This window comes from Candoia aspera, chromosome 5 (assembly GCF_035149785.1).
Source record: "Candoia aspera isolate rCanAsp1 chromosome 5, rCanAsp1.hap2, whole genome shotgun sequence".
In the NCBI taxonomy this organism is placed as follows: domain Eukaryota; kingdom Metazoa; phylum Chordata; class Lepidosauria; order Squamata; family Boidae; genus Candoia; species Candoia aspera.
This window is the reverse complement of record NC_086157.1, coordinates 113399645-113418618: the sequence shown is the minus strand read 5'-3', so window position 1 is coordinate 113418618 and position 18974 is coordinate 113399645. Positions and strand designations below refer to the sequence as shown.

General features: G+C 46.6%; 2 protein-coding genes across 2 annotated transcripts in view; one reads left to right on the top strand and one right to left on the bottom strand.

Moving 5' to 3' along the window:
- Window positions 1-18974, bottom strand: part of SERPINH1 (serpin family H member 1) — a 415650-nt gene that overhangs the window by 154175 nt on the left and 242501 nt on the right. The gene's annotated exons all lie outside the window — the stretch shown is intronic.
- The window catches only part of GDPD5 (glycerophosphodiester phosphodiesterase domain containing 5), a 136390-nt gene that overhangs the window by 103370 nt on the left and 14046 nt on the right, over window positions 1-18974 (top strand). The window contains exons 9-13 of the mRNA XM_063305986.1: window positions 445-527; window positions 2741-2891; window positions 5540-5758; window positions 9956-10113; window positions 14071-14218. Coding sequence (XP_063162056.1) covers window positions 445-527; window positions 2741-2891; window positions 5540-5758; window positions 9956-10113; window positions 14071-14218 — 759 coding nt within the window. The remainder of the gene's footprint in view (window positions 1-444; window positions 528-2740; window positions 2892-5539; window positions 5759-9955; window positions 10114-14070; window positions 14219-18974) is intronic.

Sequence of the window (18974 nt, the reverse complement as noted above, 5' to 3'; positions counted from 1 at the left end):
AAGAGCTTATATCTTGTGATTTTAACTTTGGACCATTTTGTTGGATTGACAGTGTGGATGCTGAAGGTTTTAGTAGAAATTACTAATTGTAACCCACCAAGATTCGACTGATTGCAGTGGCCAAAATCAAATAAATAAATACGTTTTAAGGGTTCCTGGATCTTGTCACCTGCAACCTTCTGCTTCTCCCTAAAATGTCCAGGAAAGTCTGAGTGTTTTTGAACCTCCTCGGAGGAGCAGATGAGCGCCAATATTGAAGCTTAATATTTGAATGATTTTGGTTTATTTCTCAGTTCTCCAAGTTTGTCCGTCCAAATCTGTTTTTTAAAACACGTTTGGATAGCTGATGTTCATATTCTAGCCTGTTGCTTGGAACTGTGTCCAGTCTGGCTTCTGGCGCACAGGTGTAAAAAACACAATTTATTCTCTCTGTTTCTTCTCCAGCTAGCTCCTGAAAACACTCTGATGTCCTTCCAAAAAGCAGTTGAGCAGACAGTCTACGGTGTGCAGGCAGATGTGGTGATAAGGCAAGTCTCTCTGCTTGTCCTCCAGGGCAAAGAAGACGGTTTGCCCGTTTTTCATTTCCAAGTTCCCTGCGCGGGTGAACATTCTTAGTTCTGTGCTGCTGTCAAGCCTCTCATAGCAGAGATAAGGGTCTAAGAGGGCGAATCTTGGAAATTTGAACAAGCTCAAACTTAAGCCATCATTTATTGGTGAATTCATTAAGCAGGGAGGTCTCTAAGAGTCCGTTTGGACCTCTTTTTCCTAGAATGCAGGACCAAAGGACTCTCAGCCCTTTTTCCAGACAACTGCCTTTGTAAAATCTATCTGCTCGTTGTAAATAATGCTTTGAGATACTCTCAGCCCCAGAGACCTCTCTTACATCGGCCCAGTTGATTAGATTTGTAGAGACAGGAATGCTATTTGGGACCTGGCAACCATGATACCATTTTAGCAGTCGATGAAGAGGATGCAAGCTTCCGAGCTCCACAGAATTCTTTAGCAGGCTGGACAAAAGTGAGTAAGCTTTCTGAGGCCCCCTTAGATGCCTGGTTTGAAATGGATTCTGAGGATGGAAGAGAAGGACTCTGAGCAAGCATGACTCCATCTCTTTTAAGCCAACGGTACTCTAGTTCCCCAGGTGCCCTCACCTGAAGGTTGGATGGCAAAGTTCAGGGGACATCCAGAAAGATGTGTCAGGGCTTGGAATGATCTTGGGAGACTTTCCTCAACCTCTTGATGGAATTTGGTGATACCCAGAGAAAGAAATTCAGGAGGGCCACCCTAGAACAGCAGAGATATTTCATTTCTACCCTTTTGTGAACTACAGCTCCAAATAATGGAGATTCATGAATAAAGGCTTCTCAAAAGCAACAAAGGTAATATGAGAAAAGGCAATACAGGTAGTCCTCACTTAATGACCACGATTGGGACCGGAATTTTGGTCGCTAAGCGATGCGGTCATTAAGCAAAACCAACCCATCTGAAAATAGCGGTCTCATGACTGCGGAATGCAGTGACAGCGGTAAATGTGAACCGGTTGCTAAGTGCCTGAATCTTGACCATGGGACTGCTGCAATGGTCGTAAGTATGAGGAGTGGTCACAAGTTGGGTTTTAGCGCCATTGTAAGTCTGTACTGTTGTTAAATGAATGGTTATTAAGTGAGGATTACCCATATTTATAAGATGCCTTGGGTCTAGATTAAATTTTAAATGAGCCTGGGATCCTGCCAGGGGGCCAATGAGAGTGATATAATTAATTATTATTATTATTTTTTGCAATTAAAAAAAAATTGAGGAAACTTTCTCAACAAAACTAAGGAAACGGTTTTTAAAAAAAAAAAACTGGCAACATACTGCCATCCAGTGGATAGTCTCATTAATTATTAAATCTTGTTACCAAAACAAATAAACAAAAAGAACAACCCCCCTCCCCCATCCATTTTGTACTCACACGATTTTGCAGTGATTAAAAAAAGGCTACAAACGTGGGCATGCTAGGGGAAAGGAGTCACAAAAGCGAATGCGACATACAATAATATGCCATACAGGTAGTCCTCACTTAACGACCACAACTGGGCCAGGAAGTTTGGTTGCTAAGTGAAGTGGTCATTAAGCAAATCTGACCTGATTTTATGACCTTTTTTGCAGCAGCCATTAAGTGAATCACTACAGATGTTAAGTGAACCACATGGTCGTTAAGCGAATCATGTGGTTCCCCACTGATTTTGCTTGCCAGAAGCTGGCCGGGAAGGTAGAAAATGGCAATCATGTGACCATGGGATGCTGTGATGGTCATAAATGCAAACCGGTTGCCAAGCACCCAAATCATAATCATGTGGCTGTGGGAATACTGCAATGGTCATAAGTGTGAGGACTGGTCCTAAGTCATTTTAGCACCGTCGTAAGTCCAAACCGGCACTACACAAATGGTTGTTAAGTGAGGACCACCTGTACTGGGGAAAAAATAGGGGAAAAATACATATATTGTGAGAAATATGCAGGAAAAATCCCAACTAGTGTAGGAAAGACATAACTGAAGATGAGGAAAAAGGATTTCTCTGGGTTGCACTGTTGCAACCAAGTGTCCTTTCTCGTGCACGACAAGAATTCCACTCCTGTTTGCAAGGGCCCCAGAAGCTTCTGGTTGGCCACTGCAGAAGCAGAATTCTGAACTGAGATGGCCCTCGGCCTGATCTAGCAGGGTAATTGTTACGTTCTTGTGTTCTTATATTCCCAGTTATGACGGAGTGCCTTTTCTAATGCATGACGAGACATTGCGAAGGACGACCAACGTGGAGGAAGTGTTCCCTGAACTTGCCTATGAGCATTCCTCCATGTTCAACTGGACAGATTTGGAAAGACTAAATGCCGGCAAGTGGTTCCTCAAGGTGTGTAAGTAAGTGCACTTAGGAATTCGCCATTTTGGGCCCCAGTTTGGTCTAGTGGTTAAGACAACGGGCTAGCAACCAGGAGGCTGTGAGTTCTAGTCCCGCCTGAGTCCTGAAAGCCGGCTGGGTGCCCTTGGGCCAGTCCCTCCCTCTCAGCCCAAGAGCCAATCAGGTGTGGTAGGAGAGTTCTAGTCCCGCCTTAGGCATGAAAGCCGGCTGGGTGCCCTTGGGCCAGTCCCTCTCTCTCAGCCCAAGAGCCAATCAGGCGTGGTAGGAGAGTTCTAGTCCCGCCTGAGTCCTGAAAGCCGGCTGGGTGCCCTTGGGCCAGTCCCTCCCTCTCAGCCCAAGAGCCAGTCAGGCGTGGTTTGAGAGTTCTAGTCCCGCCTTAGGCATGAAAGCCGGCTGGGTGCCCTTGGGCCAGTCCCTCTCTCTCAGCCCAAGAGCCAATCAGGCGTGGTAGGAGAGTCCTAGTCCCGCCTGAGTCCTGAAAGCCGGCTGGGTGCCCTTGGGCCAGTCCCTCCCTCTCAGCCCAAGAGCCAGTCAGGCGTGGTTTGAGAGTTCTAGTCCCGCCTTAGGCATGAAAGCCGGCTGGGTGCCCTTGGGCCAGTCCCTCTCTCTCAGCCCAAGAGCCAATCAGGCGTGGTAGGAGAGTTCTAGTCCCGCCTGAGTCCTGAAAGCCGGCTGGGTGCCCTTGGGCCAGTCCCTCCCTCTCAGCCCAAGAGCCAGTCAGGCGTGGTTTGAGAGTTCTAGTCCCGCCTTAGGCAAGAAAGCCGGCTGGGTGCCCTTGGGCCAGTCCCTCTCTCTCAGCCCAAGAGCCAGTCAGGCGTGGTTTGAGAGTTCTAGTCCCGCCTTAGGCATGAAAGCCGGCTGGGTGCCCTTGGGCCAGTCCCTCTCTCTCAGCCCAAGAGCCAATCAGGCGTGGTAGGAGAGTTCTAGTCCCGCCTGAGTCCTGAAAGCCGGCTGGGTGCCCTTGGGCCAGTCCCTCCCTCTCAGCCCAAGAGCCAATCAGGTGTGGTAGGAGAGTTCTAGTCCCGCCTTAGGCAAGAAAGCCAGCTGGGTGCCCTTGGGCCAGTCTCTCTCTCTCAGCCCAACCCACCTCACAGGGCTGTTGTTGTGGGGAAATAGGAGGAGGAAGGAGTGTTAGGTATGTTTGCCTCCTTGGAGTTATTTATAAAAATACTAAAGGCGGGATAGAAAATAAATAATAAAATAAAATAAAGAATACATGTTTTGCTCCTCACAAACCTTCCTGAAATTGTCAAGAAGAAAAAGAATACAAGTACAGGCAGTCCTCGATTTACGACCCTTCGTTTAGCGACTGTTCAAATTTATGACTGTGCTGAAAAAAGTGACCAATCCTTGCACTTACACTGTCACAGTGTCCCCATGGTCACGAGATCAATTTTTGGGTACTTGGCAACTGGCATGTATTTACAGTAGTCGCAGCATCCCAGGATCACGTGATTGCCATGCAACCTTCCCAGCTAGCTTCCGGCAAGTAAAGTCAACAGGGAAAGCTGGATTCACTTAACAACCACATGATTCACTTAATGACCACATGATTTGCTCAATGACCACGGCAAAAAGGTGTCAAATCAGGTGTGACTTGCTTAACGACCACCTTGCTTAGCAACGGAAATTCCAGTCCCAGTTGTGGTCGTAAGTCGAGGACAAGCTGTATACCTTCTCCTCAATTACAAGGCTCTCTTCTAGCTCTCTCTTTATTCCTGGGGAATTGAAATAAGACTTCCAGTAGTATCTGGAATGCCAATATCATAATGCCCTTATATGGTGTGACCAAATCTGGAATATTGTGAGCAGTTCTGGTTGCTGCACCTCAACAGGGATGTAGCGGAGCTGGGGAAGGTTCGGAGGAGGGCAACCAAGATGGTCCAGGGCCTGGAGCAGCTCCCCTATGAAGCAAGGTTGCGACATTGGGGGCCTTGTAGTCTAGGAGGGAGGCGAATGAGAGGGGACATGATGGAGGGGTACAGAATTATGCATGGTGCGGCTAAAGTGGACAAGGAGAAGGCATGTTCCCTTTCCCCAAACACTGGAGCCAGAGGTCACCCAGTGAAATTGGATCCTGGAAGGATCAGGACAGACAAGAGGAAATATTTTTTTTACCCAACGTGTAATTCAACTATGGAATTTGCTGCCAGAGATGTGGGGCTGGCTACCTACTTGCCTGGCTTCAAAACCGGGTTGGACCACTTCCTGGAAGTCCGGGGGATCCGCGGCTCTTAGCCTTGATGGCAAGGGACTTTCTCTGAAGGCCACCTGCTGGGAGACGGGTGGGCTCCCCTGGGGAGTTGGGGGGCCACTGGGAGAACAGGCTGCCGGACGAGATGGGCCAGGGGTCCCATCCAGCAGAGCACAGCTTATGTTCTTGTGTTCCATTTTTGGTTGCCACAGTGTTAAATATTAGATGAGTGATGGAATCATACTTGAAATTGTCGTCTATTACTGACTTGAGCTTCTCCTGAGCTTCTCCCTTGCTTGCCAGAAAAGGATTCGCTCCCCAGTTTCAGGCTCTCCTGCAACCTGGGCTTGTGGAACTCAGTTCTTAGGTTGCAAAGATTGTCCGCCTGATTGCTCAAAGCAAACTTGCCGTCCTCCAAGTACAACATTCCCGTTTCTTCCCACAGAGTGACCCCTTCTGGACAGTCGACTCGCTTTCCCCATCTGACTTCGTAAAAGCTGCAAACCAGTCAGTCTGCAAACTGACTGAGATGCTGGAGACAATCAAGGGCAATGCCACCGTCCTCTTGAACCTCCAGGATTTGCCCGAAGAGCACCCTTACTACAGCACTTCGGTCAACATCACCCTGGAAACTGTCCTCACCTCGGGCATCCCTCAGCAGACTGTGAGTTCCACCGGACTTTTGTAGGTAGCTGCTGGACAGTCTTGGGGGCTCCTGAAGCAGGGCCAGCAAAAATTAAATGAAAATCCAGAGCAGAAGGGGGTTAACAGATAGACAGAGCAACCTCTTCCCAACTTGGCTAGGTCAGGCCCATGAGGATGACGACAGTTGTAGGACAGTCCTTCTGGAAGGTGGCAAGTTAAGAGACGCCTGGGGAGAACGGGCTCTCAAAAATGGTTGCGCTTTGCTCTTGCACCAGAAACAAAGAGGAGATGGAGAATCTACCCTGGAGCTTCTCAAGAGCTTCCCGTGCTCCCTTGCCAGCTGTCTGATCCCAACCAATGAGTGAGCATAGTCAGGCAAATAAGGGCAGCCAAACAGGGTGACATGCATGGGCAGAGTCAGTGAAAGCAAGTGAAGTCCTTATGTTCTTCATGGAAGGTGAGGGAGGATACTGACCTGCTGGATGGCCGATGCAGATATGCTGGGCCTGCACTCTTAGCAGCTCAGAGGTTAGAAGTTTTGAAAGCTGCTATCACAACATGTTTGTTGGATCATGAGGCTAGCCCAGTGTTTCTCAACCTTGGCAACTTCAAGCTGTGTGGACTTCACGCTGGCTGGGGAATCCTGGGAGTTGAAGTCCACACAGCTTGAAGTTGCCAAGGTCGAGAAACACTGGGCTAGAGAAACCAGAATGAAGACACTGCCTCCCTGTTCAGGAATGCTTGTGATAATTTTGAAGGCTACTTTTGAGCAGCACAGAATGCCCCAGTCTTAGCTCATCTCCCACTGAACACCCCTCAGATGCAAGGCATCCATGTCTGATCGGCGGACTCTGGAATCTATGGGCAAGGGGTGGAAAAACGATAGGCCGTTGCATTCCTTGGACAACAAGGCAGCTGGGGGCTTCCCATTCTACGATGCTGCTAAACCTCTGGAGATGTTTTGAACCTTTCTAATGAAAGCTTCTGGTCCCGCCTTAGGCACAAAGCCAGCTAAGTGACCTTGGGCCAGTCACTTTCTCTCAGCCCCAAGAAGGAGGCAATGGCCAACCACCACTGAAAAACCTTGCCAAGAAAACTGCAGGGGCTTGTTCAGGCAGTCACTGAGAATCAGACACAATTGAATGGAATACACACACACACAAACTTTGTATATATGTGTGTATATATATATAAATAAAATGTGTGTGTGTGTGTATAAAGTGTGTGTGTGTGTGTGTATAAATAATATAAAGGGTAGGAGGTTTTGTGATTGTACTGAAGTTGAAATTTCTAACAATTCACTTCTGGGGAAAGTCCCCTATTTAGCTGCCCTCTGTCTTTCTGGCCACTGGACGCCACAAGCTTAATTTCGATTAACCACGTGCCTGCTCCCAAAATGTTTGTTCTAGGGAGTTGTCCTGGCCTGTCAGTGTTTCATTTCCACCACTGCCCCCAGGCTCTCTTAAAACTGTGTTGTTTTCATCTTGGTTTGCTCTTACTTCCAGTGAGGAAAAACAAGCTAAAGTTCTCAGCTTTTCTTTCCCTACCCATCCTGCTCTTTCCCATCTCGACCCGGGGGTTCGCTCCCCGCTCCCCATCATATATCGTCTGCTTGTCAGGCCCACTTTAAGGTTTCATTTTGAGCAACGTTCCTGATCTCTCCCACGGCAGAGATGATAAGGTGCCTAGCAGCTGCATGGAGAAATTCAGAATCCCAGTGCACCTGTAATTGGAGAACTCCATGTTTGCTTCTCTTTTGGATCTGGGCCCTAGTTCATTAGAAAAACATCCGTATTTTGCGTGTTTAAATATCTGAAGTGCAATCACGTTGCATGTGTGCGTGGAGGATGGGATTTGGTCTGAGAGCTTGAAGGGGAAGGATGAGAAAATTGATTTTTATTGCCATACATGTTGGGGGGGGAGTAGGATTGGGGGTTGACATCCAAACCAGTCTCAGGGCCAATTGAGAACCTGTAATGGAAGCCACTGACCGCTTTGCAGGGAAGTGTTAAGCCACCTTCTTTCTCCGCTCACTCCCATCTCCTAATCGTTTTATGCGGAAAAAGAAGGCTGTATTTGCGCAGCAGTTGAAATGTTTATCCTTTCCTTATAATGTTTTGAAGACTTGCTTTCATTTTAATTCAGGAAGAGGGGGGAAAGAGAGTCATAAAAAAAATCTCAGTCTGCAGAGCACTTTTTCCAAACTTCTCCTGTCTTAAAATGACAGACTCTTGTGGGATATTCAAACCGCTTACAGTTGAGGAAGCTTTTGCGAAACAGGCATGCTGAATCTGAAGTACTAAGGGAGCTGGCCTTTAAGGTCCCATGAAGCTCTTTCTTGCCTTTACTCCATAAGTCTAACCACACCAGTGGTCCTCACACTTACGACTGTGGTAGCGTCCCTGCAGTCACGTGATCAGTATTTGGGTGCTGGGCAACTGGCATGTATTTATGACAGTTGCAGTGTCCTGGGGTTATGGGACCACCATTTGTGACCTTCCCAGGGGGCTTCCAACAAGCAAAGTCGATAGGGGAAACTGGATTCGCTTAATGACCTCCACAGAAAAGGTCATAAAATTTGGCATGACTCACTTAACGATGGAGGTTTCGGTCCTGATTGTGGTCGTAAGTCGAGGACTACCTGTACAAGACTGTTCCATTGTTGTGCAGATCTTCCATCACAAAATCCTTCTATCTAAGCAAAATCTAGGTAGCTACAACTTCTACCCATTATTTCTGGTTCTAGTTTTTGTGGTCATGGAAAATTATTCTTCCATTTATAGTCTTTATCACCCACATATTTCTGCTGAGCAAACCGCTTCCTGCATTCATCCATGGATTCTGAACCTGGAGAGGACTGGCTATCAACTACAGTTCTGTGGTAGAGAAGACATCTGCGGATGTTCTGGGCTGCCAAAGTTGGGTTTATTCCTTGCCTTTTCCTACCCTTCCTGGAAAAGGAAGGAATTCTCATAGGATTATAGAATTGTGGGGTTGGAGGGGACCCCCAGGATCCTCTGCAGTGTGCAGGGACACCAACCCAACCATCCCTAATGGGGGGCTGTCCAGCCGCTTGTCAAAAACCTCCAGAGATGGAGAAGCCATCACCTCTATAGAGAGGCTGTTCCAGACCTCTGCAGGAGCGACTTCAGGCAGTTTTCCTTATATATATATGAAATCTAGGGAACTGCAATTTATACCCACTATACAGATGGGATTTTAGCTCCCATCACCCTCAGGCAGAAGGGACTGGCTGTTCTGGGATAGATAGTTTCTTCCATTGTTGCTCTTAGGAATGAGGTTAGAGATAAAGTGGGAGCATGTCTCTTTAAAATATTGTGAATTGCACTCTGACCAGCTTCTAAGGAAGTGGGATAATTTTAAACACAAACAAAAGGAAATTAGATGTGATTTGAATAATATATAGAAAAATATCCCCCCTGAAATTGCTATATTATTTAAGGATTATAATTTGCAAAGGAACCACAGAAGAGTAGACCCAAGTTGGATAACTGATAAAAAAAAAGATGGAGTTGTTTCTATTTTCATCTGGGGAAAAGCAGCATACGGGTATTCCTTGCTTAACAACCATTCGTTTAACAACAGTTCAGAGATATGACTGGGCTAAAAATGTTACTTACAACCCATCCTTGAAGTTACAACTGTCGCACAGCCCCTGCAGTCATGTGCTCGCAATTTGGGTGCTTGGCAACTGGCTTGCATTTATGACTGGTCGCAGCATCCTGCAGTCACATGATCACGTGATCACGATTTGCGCCCTTCCCTGCTGGCTTCTGACAAGCCAGATCAATGGGGAACCATTGATTCATTTAACAACCACTGTGATTCGCTTAACGACTGCAGTAAAAATGGTCGTAAAATCAGGTCTGGTCACGTGATGCCTCGCTTAATGACTGCATCGCTTAGTGACCGAATTTCTTATCCCAGTTGGGGTCATTAACAAGAAGTGGCACTCTGGCAAAGACAATACTGTATTGTAAATGATTTTGGAATACATTAGAAAACATAATAACATTGTAATTCCGGCAATACAGTAAGGGTGTAATGATCAGGTAAGATGTCAGCCCACGTGTGTGTTGCTTTTGACTCAGGTGGGATGTTGCAGCATTAACTGCTTCAAAGCATCTGGTGTTTCTTCTGAGATGGGTTCCCCTTGAGGTTCCTAACCCCCCCGTTGCCCCTGCTGCTGTTCCAGGTGATGTGGTTGCCCAGTCTGGAGAGGAATCTCGTTCAAGAAATGGCCCCTGGTTTCCAGCAGACCTGCAGTCAGAAGACAGACGCTCAGCGGCTGAGAGACAGAGGTTTTCGGAAGCTCAACCTGCGATACACCAAGGTCACCAGCGAGGATATCAGGTTCGATTCGTAGCTGTCACCGCTGCAAATTGGGTCCTTTGGCCTAGTTTTCAGAAACAGCACATGGCGGGTGATGGGCTGTTTCTGGATGGTACTTCTTGTTCTTCCTGGAGGAAAACTCAGTTTATGCCCAGGTATTCCCTCAAGGAATAGGGATGCGGTGGCGCTGTGGGTTAAACCTCTGAGCTGCTGAGCTTGCCGATCGGAAGGTCGGCGGTTCGAATCCGCGTGACGGGGTGAGCTCCCGTTGCTAGTCCCAGCTCCTGCCAACGTAGCAGTTCGAAAATATGCAAATGTGAGTGGATTAATAGGTACCGCTTCGGCGGGAAGGTAACGGCGTTCTGTGACTGTCATGCTGGCCACATGACCACGGAAGTGTCTTCGGACAAACGCTGGCTCTTCGGCTTTGAAACGGAGATGAGCACTGCCCCCTAGAGTCGGACACGACTGGACTTAATGTCAAGGGAAACCTTTACCTTTACCTTATTCCCTCAAGACCACTTCTGAAGATGTTCAGCTATAGCTCTCTTTTTTACATGGTTGTAGATACAGGTAGTCCTCGTTGAGCGACCATAATTGGGACCAACCACTTAGTTGTTAAGCAAAATGGTCACTAAGTGAAGCTGCAACTGCGCTTCCGATCTCACTTCAGTTTTCCTTTGCTTTACAGACCTGCAAAGGTCATAAAGGCGAGGATTGGTCGCAAAGTTCCTTTTTCATCACTGTTGTAACTGCAAACAGTCACTAAACGAGAACGAGGTAGTCCTCAACTTACAGCCATTTGTTTAGCAACTCTTTGAAGTTACGACGGTGCTGAAGAAAGTGACTTGTGACCGGTCCTTGTACTTACAACCATCACAGCTTCCCCGTGGTCACATGATCAGATTTTAGGCACTTGGCAACCAGCATGGATTTACGAGGGTTGCAGTTATTCCAGGGCATGTGATCACCATTTGCGACCTTCCCAGCCAGCTTCCGACAAGCAGAATCAATGGGGGAAGCTGGATTCGCTTAATGACCACGGTGATTAGCTTAACAACCGCAGCAAAAAAGATAATAACATTGGGCGCAGTCACTTGTTGCCTTACTTAATGACTGCATCGCTTAGTGACCAAAGTTCCAGTCCCAATTGTGGTTGTAAGTTGAGGACTACCTGCACCCATATGTCTTTATTTGTGCCAGATGGATGTAGAAGAAGTCAGAGGAGATAATCTTCACTGCTGCTTTTGTTTCATAGGGTCTCTAAGCCCCCCGGCCTTTTCAAAGGACGCCATTGTTTTGCAAGCTCACTTCCATTTGTAACAGCAAGCTCAATAGCGGCATCACAGCTGCCTTGAAAGCTTGGTGCGTTTGCTTGCTTATTAATTAATTTCCTGGGGCTTCCCTGCCCTTCCATTCCCCTCGGTTCTGAGCAGCTTATAAACGTCGAGTCAGAAACATCAAATTGCATAAAAGCGCTCCTAACCGTGATGCTGTAACAGCTTTTCCCGTGGGGTTGGGTTAAACTTCCACTTCCTCAAATGCTTTTTTTTATGGGTCTTTGGAAGCCCAGTGTGATGGTGGAGGAGGAGGGCCAGATATCCCAGGGAGGCTGTTCCATGGAAGGCGGGGAATCCCCGAGAAGCCTCACCCCCGGGGTACCTGCAGATGACGCTCCCTTGCAGGAGGGGCCCTTGGGGAGCCTTCTCTTTTTACAAGCCGCATCCGTAGGGCTGGTCCGAAGCATCACGCCTTCAGTGCGGCCTCCTTTCCAAAAACTGCCCCACTGATACACAGTTTTTGCAGCTGGGGTGCGTTTTCCGTGTATAAACTACACCTCTCATGGATTATACGCAAGACCTATGGGGGAGATCACAGATCCAGAACACCCAAGGTTTCCTGATTTCCTGTCTCCTTTTCTAGCATTCCTGGAACTTCAGACTTTCCTACTTAAGCTTATTCCCCATCAGTATCTCAGAACAGGAGCTGTTTTCACCTGTTTGTTTGACCTTGTCCTCAACCCCTGCAGTTACCTTGGAGCTGGGGGAAAGTCCAAGGTCCCCCTCTATTCCAGAAGTTGCTTAGTGTATAAAACCCAGCCCATTAATAACCCTTAATTAATCTCTCTCGTCTTCAGTTACTGCTTCAGTGGATACTGCCAGGGACCCTTGGAAGGAGAAACACACTCAAGTAATTTGAGATATCGATAGGAAACAAGGGCAAAATGTTTGAGGCCGTTACTTAGACTCACACCATTTATTCTTCTTTGCTTGGGGAAGTTCTGTCCCTATTTTGGATTGAATGAAAATAGCAGCAATGAGCATATGGAAAGCAATCCTCCAGATCCACCTAACCCTGCAGAAGCTTGGCTTCCCTGTGACATTTTAGGGCACCAGCAGCTGGAAATTCAGATTTTCTTAGGGAAGAAAGCAGGTAGTTTCTTGAACTGATGCAAAAGACCAGGTTGGCCTTCTCTGTTAGCAGGATGTTTGTCCCAAAGCCAGGCGTGGTCCTCTTAACAGCAAACTCTTACTTAGATCCTGGAGTCCTCGGTGCTCTCTGAGCCTGGCTGTTGGCTTGCAGACATCTCATGACCCAACTAGGGAGCATCATCAGTGTGAGGGAGGGTGGGGTTTGCTCCTTGTTTATAGACAGCAGCTTGCCCTGCCAGTGTTGGTGGGGGTGTGGCTTTCTACTGGTGGGCAAGGCATGCTGCCGTGCTATTCTCTTCTGTTGGAAATACATGTGGGCTTCAGACGCTTGAGAAAGGACGCAAGTGGGAGAAATTTGCATGTAGGCAAACCTCCACCAAGGAACAACTGTTCTTTCTGCACAGAAGCCTGTGACAGCATGCCCTACCCACCAGTAGAAAACCACAAGTAATCCCCACCCTCCCTCGCACTGATGATGTCCCCTAGTCGGGTCATGAAACGTCTGCAAGCCAACAGCCAAGCTCAGAGAGCACCGAGGACTCCCCAGCTCAACCCTGAGCTCCAGAGATTCTCTTCTATTAGATCTTAATTAGATCCCGTACTACAAATTTGATTCATGTTTGCTTTTAGGCTGGGAAGCATTGCAGGGAAGCAGAAAGTTTTCCAAGAGAGAACCAGCACGAAGGATGGATTTGTGTCCAGTCCTGTTGTTGCTAAATGGGTTTTTAATGGTTCTCACTGTTTTTAATGTTTTGTTTAATGATTTTCATTGTTACATTTTGGGTTATTTTTGTTGTACAGTTAGTCCTCGCTTACCAACTGCCTCGCTCAGCAACCGTTCAAAGTTACAATGGCACTGAAAAAGTAGATTTATGACCGGTCCTTGAACCTGCAACTGTTGGAGCATCCCCACAGTTGCGTGATTGTTATTCAGGTGCTTGGCAACCAGCTCACACTTAGGACAGTTGCAGCATCCCACAACCACATGATCACCATTTGTGACCTTCGCAGCTGGCTTCCTACAAGCAGTCAATGGGGAAGCTGGTGGAAGGTCACAAGTCACGTGACATCGTGCTTAACGACTGTGCAGGATTTGCGTAACAACCACAGCTGAACTGCCATTGTAAGGTGTAGTCACGTGACATCTTGCTTAATGACTGCATCACTTTGCAACGGAGTTGCCGGTCCCAATTGCAGTTGTTAAGTGAGTCCTACTTGTGTTGTTTTGTGTTTTTAAATTCATGCGCCACTGAGAGTCACATATGTGAGATGGGCAGCTATATAAATTTACCGAATGAATGAATATTGTATGTCCAGCAGAATCCTGAGATTCTGAAACGGAAAACGGGAAGGGGCAGGTGGGTCTCCTTTGCATCTCCTCCTCGTGAATCCGTCCACAGCCTCATACTCTCTCACGTCCTGCCCAGGGATTCTGGCAGTTGGACATAGCGGAAAGGGGGCATCTCAGTTTAATCCTGCAGGTTCGGAGTCCACCGAGTGCTCCTTAAAACTGGTCCTTCCCCTCTGTTCCTCCCCCGCCCCACAGGGAATATGCCAGTGCAAACCTGAGTGTCAACTTGTACATCGTCAATGAACCGTGGCTGTATTCCATCCTCTGGTGCATGGGGGTCCAGTCTGTCACCTCCGACAGCTCCCACGTTCTCCGCCGGCTGCCTTCCCCGCTCTGGCTGATGGTAAGTGGGTCTCATCCCTGGCTTTTCCTTTGCTGGTGTTTTTCCAAAGGTGCAGTCTTTGCAATATAATGTAATGCAGTCATTTGGACCTGTCGCCGTCTTCCAAATCTTCCCTGCAATGTGGGATAGATTGCCCCCCCGCCCCCTGAACAGCTGCCGGCTAAGGGTGAAGATAAAGAGTTCCCACATAGTTTGCTTGGCAGTAATAAGGAAGAGGTTTGCTACTGCTTTCTTCAAGAATATATATTTTTTGACTTTCCAATGTAGCTTCCAACCCTGAGATTTTCTGGTGGTCTCCCATCCAGCCAGGTCCAAACTTGCTTAACTTTCTTTGAGATCGGCCAGTTCCTGCTCCCTAATAAGTGGTGTTTACCTGCCAAGGAACCCAGTTGCCATCTGGATTAACTACAAGTAGTCCTCGACTTACGACCATTCGTTTAGTGACGGTTCAAAGTTACAACAGTGCCAGAAAAAGTGACTTGTGACCAGACCTTGCACTTATGGCTGTCGCGGCATCCCCACAGTCATGTGATCAAAATTCAGCCGCTTGGCAACTGGCATGTATTTGTGACAGTTGCAGCGTCCCGGGGTCACATGATCGTCATTTGTGACCTTTCCAGCCAGCTTCCAACAAGCAAAGTCAATGGGGAGAGCCAGATTCACTTAATTACCACGTGATCCACTTAACGGTCATGGCAATTCACTTACTGACCATGGCAAAAAAGGTTGTAAAATCGGGTGTGGCTCACTAAATTATTGCCTCACTTAGCAACGGAAGTTCTGGTCCCAATTACGGTTGTAAGTCGAGGATTACCTGCAGTTATACATGACTGTAGCGCTTCAGAATAAAAGTTGGGGGTTCCACTGAATGTTTGAATGTTTCTTCAAGTTGCCAACCCCCACCCCCACCACAAATCCTCAGCTATTTTTAAGGCTAGGCTTGTGCAAAGTTCTTTCTTCATGGAGCAGAATTTATCTGCCTACTTCCAGCGCATGAGGAGAAGTAGAGCTTAGTGTGGCTTGGTGTGTTGTGGGAACTCAAGTTACAATTCAGCGTACTGTGCAAGAGTTTGGTACGGCAACGTTTGGGGACAAATTCAGCAAGATGGTGGGTGTGCGGTGGATTGAAGTGCTGCTGTTTTTGACACATGGCAGAACTTTGATCACAAAAGGGGCAGGACTTTGATCACAGTGCAGCACCTGCCCCCTTGTGGTACATTTTGACCCCCTGCAGATGCCCATGGTCAGCTCACTAAGCAGATTAAGCGAGGCACGTGAACGCAACCGTAGGATTATAAAGCGGTTAAATCCTTGTTCCCTCCTTTGCTCGGGAATTATTTAGAGCAGCCTTCCACCTCTTTTGCGTAGCTTGGATTACGGCTTGCATTCTCCCCGGCTTCATGGCTGTGGGTCGTCCAGTGAGTCAGCAGCGTAACAATGCTGCAAAAAAGGCCAATGCAGTTTTAGCCTGCATCGGTCGAAATACAGTTTCCAAATCGCCGGAAGTAGCTGTTCTTCTTCATTCAGCATTGGTTGGATCACAAGCTTTCTTGAATGCTGTATCCCATTCCGGGCATCCCAGGAATATTCTGAACAAGGATAGAGAAGAGCAATCAGGACGATGAAGGGACTAGAAGCGAAGAAGAGAAATGGATGGAGCTGGCATGTTTGGCCTCGAGAGAGGAGTGGAGGGGGTCTTGGCAGTCCTCTTGAAAGATTTGAAAGGAGGCCACAGAAGGAAGTTCTCTCCTGTCCTCCCCCTTTCCAGACAGTAGGACACAGCATCATGGATTTTAGGAAGGAAGGCTCCAGTTGAATGTTAAGAAAAAAAATCTCCTTTAACAATAAGAGCCTTTTAACCACAGAACAGCTGGCTGGTTGGTTGACTTGCCATCATCGGGTGCATCCAAGCAGAGGCTGGTCCTGAATATTTGATCTGGATTCCTGCATTTATTCAGGGATTGGGCTCAGCCTCAAAGGCTTTCCCACTTGAGGATTGTCTGCGTGACTTAGCAGCATCAGAGTTTTCTGCCATAGTTCCCAACTTAGTGGAACTGAGTGCCCTCTACTGGCGATTGACACACTTGCTCAGCGTCCACATCTGGATTCCTTGCAGCCCCGGCCTTTCTCCAGTTTGCTCCATCGATGAATAACCTTAAACCTCTAGAACAGCTGTCTTGGGGTCCTCTGGAAAGCATTGGCAAAATTCGCCTTGTTGGGTGATGTGGTTAATTTCGATGGTGTTTTGCACAGTATGTTCTAACTGTTAAGGTTAAGGACCTCTTGGTTGCATTTACACAATGGGCTAAGCTTTGCTAGGTTAACCAAGGTTAGGTTTTGGGGGAGGATGTTGTGGGAATCCAGTACATTTGGTTCGCTTAGGATTTGGTGTATTCCATCAAGCAGGAAAACGGGTCGCTTCAGTTTCCGGGTTAAATGTGATGTGTGAAGGCAGCCCTTGCGTTCCAGGAAATTTCCAGCTTTCTTGGAAGTAGATTGGTGTGTTCTCAGGAGGAAGAGAGATAAGGGAAGGTACAGAAAAATACTGCATTTGTTCCCTGGGTTCACATGGAGCAACAGTGAAAACCTATCCCAGCATCTGTGGTGGAGAACATTCTAAAATAAAGATGGCCTGAACATTTTGATTAGCAAAATGTCTTTTGCCATTTGATAGACTCGCTCCGTGTTTTCCCTTTTCACAGCACACCTCCTGCCGCTGTTGCAAAGCTCAGGATGCTTAAAAGGATTAAAAATGCAGTTCACCTCAAAACGTTAAAATCAACAGTTGCTGTAATGCAGGCTCCAAAATGCCCAGTGGGGATAGGTAAATATGACGTGCTGTTGGTGTCCACATAACTGGGCTGCAAAAATCCAAACTGCACTAGACGGCCTTAAGGATTGTCTGGAGTTTATAATCTTCTGATGGAAGCCTGATGCTGTCTTCAGAATCTGCAGGTGCGATAACCAGCACCATTGAGAGGTTCTGTGTTACAAAAGCAATTCATTCAGTAAAAATCAAGAATCTTAAAGTTTTAGCTTGCATGCGAGTGTCCCCTTACAAACACAGAGAACAGAGATCGACAATATATGTCAACGTTTTTCAAGCTTGGCAACTTGAAGATGTGTGGACTTCAACTCCCAGAATTCCCCAGCCAGCCTGCCGGTGTGATAACCAGCACCATTGAGAGGTGCTGTGTTACAAAAGCAATTAATTCAGTAAAAATCAAGAATCTTAAAGTTTTAGCTTGCATGCGAGTGTCCCCTTACAAACACAGAGAACAGAGATCGACAATATATGTCAACGTTTTTCAAGCTTGGCAACTTGAAGATGTGTGGACTTCAACTCCCAGAATTCCCCAGCCAGCAGGCTGGCTGGGGAATTCTGGGAGTTGAAGCCCACACATCTTCAAGTTGCCAAGCTTGAAAAACGCTGATGTACATTATCCAGTGCAGAGCTGTAGGATCAGAGATGTGAGTCCCCTGTTTGGGGGAGATGGGCGGTGATATAAATTTAAATAATAAATAATAAAATAAATGTGCTCACTATATTTTATATTTATGCTTCTGACCCATTTTCAAAATGGGTCTGTGCTTGCTTACACCCCAGAGTGAAGATGGCTGAGACTTGCAGGATGGAGAATATTTTTTTCTCTCCCTGACACTCAATAAGCAAACATGATAAGCAAATACATGCTTCTCCCTTTCTACCAGAGCTCTGGCTTAATTATTTTCACACAATTAAAGTTATATTTGCAAGCTGTGATGTTTGCAAGCTCCTGGGTTGTCCCTCTTAATTCACACTTCCTTTCCCAGATGCTGAATAAGAGCAGTCGTTTGAATTTCAGTGATGCCCCGCTCAATTACATCCGTTGCATCTAACAAAGTAATTGCAGAGATTAATTTAAAAAACAAACAAACAGTGGAACAAATCTATAAACAGAGAAATTGCTCACCTTATACAGATACGCATTCTGTATCTATAGAAATAGTTTCAATGTTATATTAGACGTAGACGCCACTATCACATGCATATAACTTTTTCTTGCTGCTACACAATGTTTATGAGCAGGTTAGGGTTTGTTTGTTTGTTTTTATTATACAGTATATTTATTGTTTTATTGATTATTGTTGTAAACCACCCAGAGTCCCTCTGGTGGGAGGAGATGGGAGGTGACAAATTAGATAAATAAATAAATTTGTTTATTCAATTTCTGTAGCCACCCATCTCAGACAAGTGACTCTGGGTGTTGAACAATCATAAAAACAGTTAAAACCAATACATACACAATGCAAAAATAGATAGATAGAGATTAGAGATAGAGATAGAGATAGAGATGCCAAGAAATTACAACCTTAGATATTAATACAGCCAGGAAACAAGGCCCTTAACACATTCCCCACATTTATTCTTTACTCTTTTTTCCGTAATTTGCAATTGGTAGAAACTCATGTCCCCCAGGCAGATGATGACACCTGGATAACTTTGGGTTCAAAAGCTAAGCAGAAATGGGCCTGGCTAGTATTGGGATGGGAGACCACTAGGTAATCAGGGGTATAGCTGAGTGGGAGAAGGTGAAAAACTCTGTAAGAAGGTAAGAAGGAACTTTTTTTTCCTGCAAAAAAACTATATGTGTGATTCTGTGAAGACTCCAAGGACTTTGACTCAAAGAAAATTTGACTTTTTATTTTGCCTTGCAAATACACAATGTCACAACCCAAATTCTGCCACTGTTGCAAATGTCAGGATGCTTAAAAC